General features: G+C 49.9%; 1 protein-coding gene across 6 annotated transcripts in view; it reads left to right on the top strand.

The window, feature by feature from the left end:
* Nucleotides 1-12,707, top strand: part of USP10 (ubiquitin specific peptidase 10) — a 99,592-nt gene that overhangs the window by 25,483 nt on the left and 61,402 nt on the right. For 4 of the 6 annotated variants that reach the window (XM_088466340.1, XM_088466339.1, XM_088466336.1 and 1 more), the window contains exons 3-4: nucleotides 10,356-10,416; nucleotides 10,616-10,669. In XM_088466340.1, coding sequence (XP_088322466.1) covers nucleotides 10,356-10,416; nucleotides 10,616-10,669 — 115 coding nt within the window. The remainder of the gene's footprint in view (nucleotides 1-10,355; nucleotides 10,417-10,615; nucleotides 10,670-12,707) is intronic. The other 2 variants (XM_088466338.1, XM_088466337.1) reach the window with 1 other exon arrangement.

The following is a 12,707-nucleotide window of genomic DNA, read 5'->3' as shown; positions in this document are numbered from 1 at the left end:
TTGTCTTCATCAAGTGAAATGCATGCTCAATCGGATTCAGGTCAGGGGATTGACTTGGCCATTGCATAACATTCCACTTTTTAGCCTTAAAAAACTCTTTGGGTGCTTTTGTAGTATGCTTCGGGTCATTGTCCATCTGCACTGTGAAGCGCCGTCCAATGAGTTCTGAAGCATTTGACTGAATATGAGCATATAATATTGCCCGAAACACTTCAGAATTCATTCTGCTGCTTTTGTCAGCAGTCACATCATCAATAAATACAAGGGAACCAGTTCCATTGGCAGCCATACATGCCCACGCCATGACACTACCACCACCATGCTTCACTGATGAGGTTGTATGTTTTGGATCATGAGCAGTTCCTTTCCTTCTCCATACTCTTCTCTTCCCATCACTCTGGTACAAGTTGATCTTTGTCTCATCTGTCCATAGGATGTTGTTCCAGAACTGTAATGGCTTTTTTAGATGTTGTTTGGCAAACTCTAATCTGGTCTTCCTGTTTTTGAGGCTCACCAATGGTTTACATCTTGTGGTGAACCCTCTATATTCACTCTTGTGAAGTCTTCTCTTGATTGTTGACTTTGACACATATACACCTTCCTCCTGGAGAGTGATCTTGATTTGGCCAACTGTTGTGAAGGGGTTTTTCTTCACCAGGGATATAATTCTTCTGTCATCCACCACAGATGTTTTCGGTGGTCTTCCGGGTCTTTTGGTGTTGCTGAGCTCTCCGGTGCGTTCTCTCTTTTTAAGAATGTTCCTAACAGTTGATTTGGCCACACCTAATGTTTTTGTTATCTCTCTGATGGGTTTGTTTTGATTTTTCAGCCTAATGATGGCTTCACTGATAGTGACAGCTCTTTGGATCTCATATTGAGAGTCGACAGCAACTGATTCCAAATGCAAAGGTCACACCTAGAATTAACTCCAGACCTTTTACCTGCTTAATTGATAATGAAATAACGAGGGAATAGCCCACACCTGTCCATGAAATAGCTTTTGAGTAGAAAGTCCCATTACTTTTGGCCCCTTAAAAAGTGGGAGGCACATATAGAAACCATTGTAATTCCTACACCGTTCACCTGATTTGGATGTAATTACCCTCAAATTAAATCTGAAAGTCTGCAGGTAAAGCACATCTTGTTTGTTTCATTTCAAAACCATTGTGGTGGTAAATAGAGGCCAAAATATGAAAATTCTGTCAATGTCCCAATATTTATGCACCTGACTGTATCTCTCTCCGGAGAGTGGGCTTGGTGCATATGATGTCGGCCCTGCTAGCCAGTCATAGATAACAAAAATATCTATTGGGGTCCGAGCCCAACTTCTGTTCTGTGTTTTTGTGTTTCCACTTCTACAGTGGGTGCAGGCAGGTCGACCTGTAGCCAATAAGCAAAGCCACAGATCTATATTATCATCATCCTTTATATGGCGCCACACACAGTACATAATCAGTATGAGCAATTCAAGAACATTGCAGGACATGGGCAGGGATTATACACATTGCTGTGTCAGCAGTCACAGTACCCAGATACACAGCAGGGCGGCAGTACCCAGATACACAGCAGGGCGGCAGTACCCAAGGGATAAGGGGCCATTGTTGGTAGTAGGAGGGAAATAATGGTATAAGTTGTGGAAGGAAGAGGGCCCTGCCCGTGAGAGCTTACATCTAAAGGGGAGGGGCAGACAGACGGGCATGAGTGGTGTGTGCCAGTTACACTAATGGTGGGAGATTGGGGGGGTCAGTACATAGTGCCATTTATAAAAGGGTGAACTGCTGAAAAGCCTGTTACACTACATTTAGCTGCTATCAAAGTTCTATGCTGGGGGGCCCCCTGGGGGCGGTGTGCTGGGGGGCCCCCTGGGGGCGGTGTGCTGGCGTGCGCTTTGTGAATATCTCTTGAATGTTTTTCTCACCCGTATAATGTTTTGGGTCAGCACAGCTCACCCGCCTCTACGACACGTCGTCCTCATCAGTATCTGTAAGTGGATTAAAGTAAAATACGTTCTCCCCTACATCACCTCGCTACATGTGCGCCAGCAGCCAAATTGCTGGAGTAGTCCCCTGTATAAGAGGTGATACATTCAGTAACTGTAACCAGCTGTTATATTATACAGTGCATCCGGGAAAGTATTCACAGCGCTACACTTTTTCCACATTTTGTTATGTTACAACCTTATTCCAAAATGGAATAAATACATTTTTGTCCTCAAAATTCTACACACAATACCCCATAATGACAATGTGTAAAAAGTAGTTTTGCGATTTTTTTTTTTTTTTTTTTTTTTTTTTTTGCAAATTTAATTAAAAAAAAAAACACGAAGAAATCACATGTACATAAGTAGTCACAGCCTTTACTCAATACTTTGTTGATGCACCTTTGGCAGCAATTACAGCCTCGAGATGTTCAATCGGATTCAAGTCTGGGCTCTGGCTGGGCCACTCATGGACATTCACAGAGTTGTCCTGAAGTCACTCCTGTGATATCTTGGTTGTGTGCTTAGGGTCGTTGTCCTGCTGAAAGATGAACCGTCGCCCCAGTCTGAGGTCAGGAGCGCTCTGGAGCAGGTTTTCATCCAGGAAGTCTCTGTACATTGCTGCATTCATCTTTCTCTCTATCCTGACTAGTCTCCCAGTTCCTGCTGCTGAAAAACATCCCCACAGCATGATGCTGCCACCACCATGTTTCACTGTAGGGATGGTATTGGCCTGGTGATGAGCGGTGCCTGGTTTCCTCCAAACATAACGCCTGGCATTCACGCCAAAGAGTTCAATCTTTCTCTCTTCAGACCAGAGAGTCCTTCAGGTGCATTTTGGCAAACTCCAGGCGGGCTGCCATGTCCTTTTTACTAACGAGTGGTTTCCGTCTGGCCACTCTACCATACAGGCCTGATTGGTGGATTGCTGCAGAGATGGTTGTCCTTCTGGAAGGTTCTCTCTCCACAGAGGAATGCTGTAGCTCTGACAAAGTGACCATCGGGTTCTTGGTCACCTCCCTGACTAGGGCCCTTCTCATCCCCCCCGATCGCTCAGTTTAGACGGCCGGCCAACTCCAGGAAGAGTCCTGGTGGTTCCGAACTTCTTCCATTTACGGATGATGGAGGCCACTGTGCTCATTGGGACCTTCAAAGCAGCAGATATTTTTCTGTACCCTTCCCCAGATTTGTGCCTCTTGACAATCCTGTCTCGGAGGTCTACAGGCAATTCCTTGGACTTCATGCTTGGTTTGTGCTCTGACATGCACTGTCACATGTGGGACCTTATATAGACAGGTGTATGCCCTTCCAAATCATGTCCAATCAACTGAATCTACCACAGGTGGACTCCATTTAAGCTGTAGGAACATCTCAAGGATGATCAGTGGAAACAGAAAGCACCTGAGCTCATTTTGAGCTTCATGGCAAAGGCTGTGAATACTTATGTACATGTGATTTCTTAGTGTTTTGGGGTTTTTTTTTAATTAAATTTGCAGAAATCTCAAAAAAACTTTGTACACGTGTGTAGAATTTTGAAGACAAAATTGAATTTATTCCATTTTGGAATAAGGCTGTAACATACCAAAATGTGGAAAAAGTGAAGCGCTGTGAATACTTTCCGGAGCCCTGGGTGTATGCACCTCACTTAGTGTGTACAATGTGGGGGTTCCCTGAGAGGTATGGAGCCCCAGGTGTATGCACCTCACTTAGTGTGTACAATGTGGGGGTTCCCTAAGGGGTATGGAGCCCCGGGTGTATACACCTCACTTAGTGTGTACAATGTGGGGGTCATTCAAACCCACTCGCAGGCGGCAGTACGCTCGCAAGTGGGTCGATGTTCCCCACTGCGCATGCGCACGACGGAGGGAGCTCCGTCGTGCGCGAGACCCGGACTGCGACAGCCAAGCTGTCGCTCCGGGTCTCGCACCAAAGGGGGCGTGCTGTCGATGGTGACTGACAGCACGACCCCTTTGGTGGGCGTGCCGGGGGCGTGCCTGCCAGACGGAGGCGTTCCCATGGGAACGCCTACCGTCTGAAGCCGGCCCCACTGACATCACTAGTGATGTCAGTGGGAGTGATTTTGGCTCTGATAGTGCCAAAATCACTCCAGGGATTGTGGCAGGGAGACCCTACCGCAGGGTCTCCGTCGCAAGTCCGATGGTCGCGATGGTCAAGACCATCGCGACCATCTTTTTGGACGCTCGTATATGCTGTGGGTGGTGACCCATAGCTATACGAGCGCCCAAGAGGACGCTCCATTTTAATGGAGGAGGGCCCTGATTCAGAGCGAGCGCTCTGGTCAGAGCGTTCGGCTCTGAATCAGGCCCTTAGTGTGTACAATGTGGGTGTTCCCTGAGAGGTATGGAGCCCCAGGTGTATGCACCTCACTTAGTGTGTACAATGTGGGGGTTCCCTGAGGGCTATGGAGTCCCAGGTGTATGCACCTCACTTAGTGTGTACAATGTGGGGGTTCCCTGAGGGGTATGGGGTCCCAGGTGTATGCACCTCACTTAGTGTGTACAATGTGAGGGTTCCCTGAGAGGTATGGAGTCCCAGGTGTATGCACCTCACTTAGTGTGTACAATGTGGGGGTTCCCTGAGAGGTATGGAGTCCCAGGTGTATGCACCTCACTTAGAGGGGTATTCAATATGAAACGTTAACTTCACTGTCGAAGTTAACGTTTCATATCGCAGTTTTTTTCTGCATTAAGTCTGGTGCGCGCTCCCGCTTATCCCCGTATTCAATATAAAATTAACGAAAACGGGAAACTCCGATGTTGGATTTGCGTAAAGTTACGAATTTTTCCTTAAAATAATTGTAAGTCCCCCCTAAAGTTGTAAAAACATGGGGGAACACTTTGGGTACCCCCGTTTTAGCCTTTAATTGAAAGTCGGGGATTTAAATAGCCGCAGCAGGTGTTTTTTTCCCGACATTGAAGAAGTGATGCAGAAGAGCACTTAGGTTATTTTTTTCGTTTTTTTAAGTGATCCCATCAAATTTGGGGTACATGAAAATGGGTACTAGCATGTTTTTAAGTCCCTAAAGTCAGTTTTTAAAAATTCTGCATTTGTGCACCTGCCGCTATGATTCTATTCTAGAAAACACGTGCCGCATACATGCAGAATAGCCCTGAACCTATTTCCCTATTGTTTAACAATTTTTCCCCATTTTTTTTTTTTTTTCACCCCAATTTTTAAGTAAATTTTTTAGGGTGTCCCTATTTTTTATATTTTTTTTACTTTTTTTGACAGTTCTCTTTTAAATGTCATTCTCAGGGGTGCAGGCTATGTTTTTTAAGCCTGCACCCCTAAACCCCAATTCTGCACTTTTTTTCGACACCTATTCAATGGTGAAAAGTTATCCCCGTTTTTTATCAAAGACTTGTCAAAACTGCGATAAGTCTTTGAAATTGAATACGGTGTAAAAGTAAAACCTGCGATAATGATGTCATAATTGCGATATTAACGCAAAAACGATGTTATCGCACCCGTATTGAATACCCCTGTTAGTGTGTACAATGTGGGGGTTCCCTGAGAGGTATGGAGCCCAGGGTGTATGCACCTCACTTAGTGTGTACAATGTGGGGGTTCCCTGAGAGTTATGGAGCCCCGGGTGTATGCACCTCACTTAGTGTGTACAATGTGGGGGTTCCCTGAGAGTTATGGAGCCAAGGGTGTATGCACCTCACTTAGTGTGTACAATGTGGGGGTTCCCTGAGAGGTATTTGATAAAAAACGGGGATAACTTTTCACCATTGAATAGGTGTCGAAAACAAGTGCAGAATTGGGGTTTAGGGGTGCAGGCTTAAAAAACATAGCCTGCACCCCTGAGAATGACATTTAAAAAAGAACTGTCAAAAAAAGTAAAAAAAAAAAATAGGGACACCCCAAAAAATGTATTTCAAAATTGGGGTGCATAAAAAAAAAATGGGAAAAAATTGTTAAACAATAGGGAAATAGGTTCAGGGCTATTCTGCAAGTATGCGGCACGTGTTTTCTAGAATAGAATCATAGCGGCAGGTGCACAAATGCAGAATTTTTAAAAACTGACTTTAGGGACTTAAAAACATGCTAGTACCCATTTTCATGTACCCCAGATTTGATGGGGCCACTTAAAAAAACGAAAAAAATAACCTAAGTGCTCTTCTGCATCACTTCTTCAATGTCGGGAAAAAAACACCTGCTGCGGCTATTTAAATCCCCGGCTTTCAATTAAAGGCTAAAACGGGGGTACCCAAAGTGTTCCCCCATGTTTTTACAACTTTAGGGGGGTCTTACAATTATTTTAAGGAAAAATTCGTAACTTTACGCAAATCCAACTTCGGAGTTTCCCGTTTTCGCTAATTTTATATTGAATACGGGGATAAGCGGGAGCACGCACCAGACTTTAACGCAGGAAAAAACTCCGATATGAAACGTTAACTTCAACAGTGACGTTAACGTTTCATATTGAATACCCCTCTAAGTGTGTACAATGTGGGGGTTCCCTGAGAGGTATGGAGCCCCGGGTGTATGCACCTCACTTAGTGTGTACAATGTGGGGGTTCCCTGAAAGGTATGGAGCCCAGGGTGTATGCACCTCACTTAGTGTGTACAATGTGGGGGTTCCCTGAGAGGTATGGAGCCCCGGGTGTATGCACCTCACTTAGTGTGTACAATGTGGGGGTTCCCTGAGAGGTATGGAGCCCCGGGTGTATGCACCTCACTTAGTGTGTACAATGTGGGGGTTCCCTGAGAGGTATGGAGCCCAGGGTGTATGCACCTCACTTAGTGTGTACAATGTGGGGGTTCCCTGAGAGGTATGGAGCCCAGGGTGTATGCACCTCACTTAGTGTGTACAATGTGGGGGTTCCCTGAGAGGTATGGAGCCCCGGGTGTATGCACCTCACTTAGTGTATACAATGTGGGGGTTCCCTGAGGGGTATGGAGCCCCGGGTGTATGCACCTCACTTAGTGTGTACAATGTGGGGGTTCCCTGAGGGGTATGGAGTCCCGGGTGTATGCACCTCACTTAGTGTGTACAATGTGGGGGTTCCCTGAGAGGTATGGAGCCCCGGGTGTATGCACCTCACTTAGTGTGTACAATGTGGGGGTTCCCTGAGGGGTATGGAGCCCAGGGTGTATGCACCTCACTTAGTGTGTACAATGTGGGGGTTCCCTGAGAGGTATGGAGCCCAGGGTGTATGCACCTCACTTAGAGGGAGATTACTAAACTCTGGAAAGTGATACATTTGGGGAGTGATAAACTACCAGCCACTCAGCTCCTAACTGTCATGTTACAGGCTGTGTTTGAAAAGTGACAGTTAGGAGCTGATTGGCTAGTGGTTTATCACTCTCTAATTTATTACTTTCCAGAGTTTAGTACAGAGGTTCCTAAACGCGCTCCTCAAGGCTCCCCAGCAGCTCAGGCGTTAGAGCTAGCTATGGCTGAGCATCAAATTGACTGAGGAACTAATTAAGCCACCTGTGCTCAGCCACGGATCTCTCTAACACCTGTGCTCAGCCACGGATCTCTCTAACACCTGTGCTCAGCCACGGATCTCTCTAACACCTGTGCTCAGCCACGGATCTCTCTAACACCTGTGCTCAGCCACGGATCTCTCTAACACCTGTGCTCAGCCACGGATCTCTCTAACACCTGTGCTCAGCCACGGATCTCTCTAACACCTGTGCTCAGCCACGGATCTCTCTAACACCTGTGCTCAGCCACGGATCTCTCTAACACCTGTGCTCAGCCACGGATCTCTCTAACACCTGTGCTCAGCCACGGATCTCTCTAACACCTGTGCTCAGCCACGGATCTCTCTAACACCTGTGCTCAGCCACGGATCTCTCTAACACCTGTGCTCAGCCACGGATCTCTCTAACACCTGAGCTGTTGGGGAGCCTTGAGGACCACGTTTGGGAACCTCTGGCTTAGTACATCTGGCCCTTAGGGTGTACAATGTGGGGGTTACCTGAAAGGTATGGAGCCCCAGGATTGTATGCGTTATACAGATGGTGGATTATGGAAGGATTGCAGCTTCCACGTCTGTACCGTGCCCTGTGCTGCAGCGTATGAGCCCGGCCACGTCTGTACTGTGCCCCTGTGCTGCAGCGTATGAGCCCGGCCACGTCTGTACCGTGCTGCAGCGTATGAGCCCGGCCACGTCTGTACCGTGCCCTGTGCTGCAGCGTATGAGCCCGGCCACGTCTGTACCGTGCCCCTGTGCTGCAGCGTATGAGCCCGGCCACGTCTGTACTGTGCCCCTGTGCTGCAGCGTATGAGCCCGGCCACGTCTGTACTGTGCCCCTGTGCTGCAGCGTATGAGCCCGGCCACGTCTGTACCGTGCTGCAGCGTATGAGCCTGGCCACGTCTGTACCGTGCCCTGTGCTGCAGCGTATGAGCCTGGCCACGTCTGTACCGTGCCCTGTGCTGCAGCGTATGAGCCCGGCCACGTCTGTACCGTGCCCTGTGCTGCAGCGTATGAGCCCGGCCACGTCTGTACCGTGCCCTGTGCTGCAGTGTATGAGCCCGGCCGGTGTTTGCAGTCTCTGCCTAGTGTCCGTGTGTGTTTGGGGAGGTTATTGTGGAACTTTGTACCTGGCAGGTTGATGCCATCTTGTCCTTCTAATGTGTCGGTGTGTGTGCGCCTGTGTGTGTGTGTGCGCCTGTGTGTGTGTGTGCGCCTGTGTGTGTGTGTGCGCGCCTGTGTGTGTGCGCGCCTGTGTGTGTGGGTGCGCCTGTGTGTGTGGGTGCGCCTGTGTGTGTGGGTGCGCCTGTGTGTGTGGGTGCGCCTGTGTGTGTGGGTGCGCCTGTGTGTGTGGGTGCGCCTGTGTGTGTGGGTGCGCCTGTGTGTGTGGGTGCGCCTGTGTGTGTGGGTGCGCCTGTGTGTGTGGGTGCGCCTGTGTGTGTGGGTGCGCCTGTGTGTGTGGGTGCGCCTGTGTGTGTGGGCGCGCCTGTGTGTGTGGGCGCGCCTGTGTGTGTGGGCGCGCCTGTGTGTGTGGGCGCGCCTGTGTGTGTGGGCGCGCCTGTGTGTGTGGGCGCGCCTGTGTGTGTGGGCGCGCCTGTGTGTGTGGGCGCGCCTGTGTGTGTGGGCGCGCCTGTGTGTGTGGGCGCGCCTGTGTGTGGGCGCGCGCCTGTGTGTGCGCCTGTGTGTGTGTGTGTGCCTGTGTGTGCGTGTGTGCCTGTGTGTGCGTGCGCGCCTGTGTGTGCGTGCGCGCCTGTGTGTGCGTGCGCGCCTGTGTGTGCGTGCGCGCCTGTGCGTGCGTGCGCGCCTGTGCGTGCGTGCGTGCCTCTGCCTGTGCGTGTGTGTGCCTCTGCCTGTGCGTGTGTGTGCCTCTGCCTGTGCGTGTGTGTGCCTCTGCCTGTGTGCGCGCGCGCCTGTGTGTGTGATATATATTGTTATAGTGCATGGAAGCTAGAGGCTCTATCAGACAATGCTGCCACAAAGTAACTGCGTGCCTGTATGTATGCGCGCCTGTGCCTGTATGTGTGTGCGCCTGTGTGTGTGTGCGCCTGTGCCTGTGTGTGTGCGCGCCTGTGTTATAGTGAATGGAAGCTAGAAGCTGTGTATCAGACAATGTAACGCTATACACTGCGCGCCTGTGTGTGATATATTGTTATAGTGAATGGAAGCTAGAGGCTGTGTATCAGACAATGTAACGCTATACACTGCGCGCCTGTGCCTGTGTGTGATATATTGGTATAGAGGCTGTGTATCAGACAATGTAACGCTATACACTGCGCGCCTGTGTGTGATATATTGTTATAGTGAATGGAAGCTAGAGGCTGTGTATCAGACAATGTAACGCTATACACTGCGCGCCTGTGCCTGTGTGTGATATATTGGTATAGAGGCTGTGTATCAGACAATGTAACGCTATACACTGTGCGCCTGTGTATGTGTGATATATTTGTATAGACGCTGTGTATCAGACAATGTAACGCTATACACTGCGCACCTGTGTGTGTGTGATATATTGGTATAGAGGCTGTGTATCAGACAATGTAACGCTATACACTGTGCGCCTGTGTGTGTGTGATATATTGGTATAGAGGCTGTGTATCAGACAATGTAACGCTATACACTGTGCGCCTGTGTGTGTGATATATTGGTATAGAGGCTGTGTATCAGACAATGTAACGCTATACACTGCGCGCCTGTGTGTGTGTGATATATTGGTATAGAGGCTGTGTATCAGACAATGTAACGCTATACACTGCGCGCCTGTGTGTGTGTGATATATTGGTATAGAGGCTGTGTATCAGACAATGTAACGCTATACACTGCGCGCCTGTGTGTGTGTGATATATTGGTATAGAGGCTGTGTATCAGACAATGTAACGCTATACACTGCGCGCCTGTGTGTAAGAGCTGTTCTCTGTCTCCACAGCTGCCCCCTTTTAATGAGAGCGGATTCTGTGGGCCTCAGTCTTCTAGTGATCTTCAGGATGGTGAGTATGTTCTTCTCCCTTTCTGTCTTTGGGTATTTTATCCACCTTCCAAGTTTGAGAAATACTTTACATGTAATAACTATTTATAGAGTATCTCCACCGGAAAAGCATTTATCCTATTCTGGGGAGGGGGGATAGGGGGCTGCAAAGTGTAAAGTATAAAGTATGTACTTACCTTCCCCGCTCCTGCCACCCACAGTGTCCCGGCTCCTATTCACCACGGTGAGCCTGTCATGGCATGACCAACGCCAAGGTAACTATTATCATTCTTCTTATTCTTATATAGCGCTGACATGTGCCGCAGAGCAGTACAGAGAATTCATATGTCTATATGGGAAATGGTGGCATTTAGTGGAATTTCCCTAAAACATCTCTCCCCACACACTCACTGACCCTCCACACACACTCACCCACCCCCCACATGTACAGGGGCACGCACACACACTCACCCACCCCCCACACATGTACAGGCACGCACACACACTCACCCACCCCCCACACATGTACAGGGGCACGCACACACACTCACCCACCCCCCACACATGTACAGGGGCACGCACACACACTCACCCACCCCCCTCACATGTACTGGCACGCACACACCCACCCCCCTCACATGTACAGGGGCACGCACACACACTCACCCACCCCCCTCACATGTACAGGCACACACGCACACTCACCCACCCCCCACACATGTACAGGCACACACACTCACCCACCCCCCTCACATGTACAGGGGCACGCACACACCCACCCCCCTCACATGTACAGGCACGCACACACCCCCCCCCCCACACATGTACAGGCACTCATGCACAGTCACCCACCCCCCACACATGTACAGGCACACACGCACACTCACTCACCCCCCACACATATACAGGCACACACGCACACTCACCCACCCCCCACACATGTACAGGCACACACGCACACCCCTCACACATGTACAGGCACACACGCACACCCCTCATACATGTACAGGCACACACGCACACCCCTCATACATGTACAGGCACACACGCACACCCCTCATACATGTACAGGCACACCCCTCACACATGTACAGGCACACACGCACACCCCTCACACATGTACAGGCACACACGCACACCCCTCACACATGTACAGGCACACACGCACACCCCTCATACATGTACAGGCACACACGCACACCCCTCATACATGTACAGGCACACACGCACACCCCTCATACATGTACAGGCACACACGCACACCCCTCATACATGTACAGGCACACACGCACACCCCTCATACATGTACAGGCACACGCGCACACCCCTCACACATGTACAGGCACACACGCACACCCCTCATACATGTACAGGCACACACGCACACCCCTCATACATGTACAGGCACACACGCACACCCCTCATACATGTACAGGCACACACGCACACCCCTCACACATGTACAGGCACACACGCACACCCCTCATACATGTACAGGCACACTCTCCCTACCAGGATGCTTGTGGGCTGCCGGAGGAACAAGCACACAGATCGTCCCTATGGCGCCCAGCGCTGAGTTATGCGTCCCTGACTATGCTGCGTCACCTGCTTAGTAATGTCATACCCCTGGCAGCATCTCTCACTGTTTATATGCACCAAATGGGAAAAATGCTTCTTGGGTGGAGATATCTGTATCTATACCAGAGCTGGCCTTTTATTTATTTATTTATTTAGTTTTCAGTTCTCTGCTGCCATTTCCCATATCTGTGATTCCGTCCTCGCTCTATAAAATCCCTACACTGCGTGTTATACGCCTAAGGCCACTCGACGGAGCACCATATTTTTTAGTCCATTGATACACCAGGAAGCAGCGGCCCCTCGGATGCAGGAAGCCGTGTGTACCCCATGTTACTTAGGGAAGCAGAGCCCCCTCGGATGCAGGAAGCCGTGTGTACCCCATGTTACTTAGGGAAGTAGGGCCCCCTCGGATGCAGGAAGCCGTGTGTACCCCATGTTACTTAGGGAAGCAGCGGCCCCTCGGATGCAGGAAGCCGTGTGTACCCCATGTTACTTAGGGAAGCAGAGCCCTCACGGATGCAGGAAGCCGTGTGTACCCCATGTTACTTAGGGAAGCAGGGCCCCCTCGGATGCAGGAAGCCGTGTGTACCCCATGTTACTTAGGGAAGCAGGGCCCCCTCGGATGCAGGAAGCCGTGTGTACCCCATGTTACTTAGGGAAGCAGGGCCTCCTCGGATGCAGGAAGCCGTGTGTTGTACCCCATGTTACTTAGGGAAGCAGGGCCCTCACGGATGC

Source organism: Taudactylus pleione, unplaced genomic scaffold (genome assembly GCF_031769625.1).
Source record: "Taudactylus pleione unplaced genomic scaffold, aTauple2 ptg002854l, whole genome shotgun sequence".
Classification (NCBI taxonomy): domain Eukaryota; kingdom Metazoa; phylum Chordata; class Amphibia; order Anura; family Myobatrachidae; genus Taudactylus; species Taudactylus pleione.
This window is presented reverse-complemented; position numbering and strand designations above follow the sequence as displayed.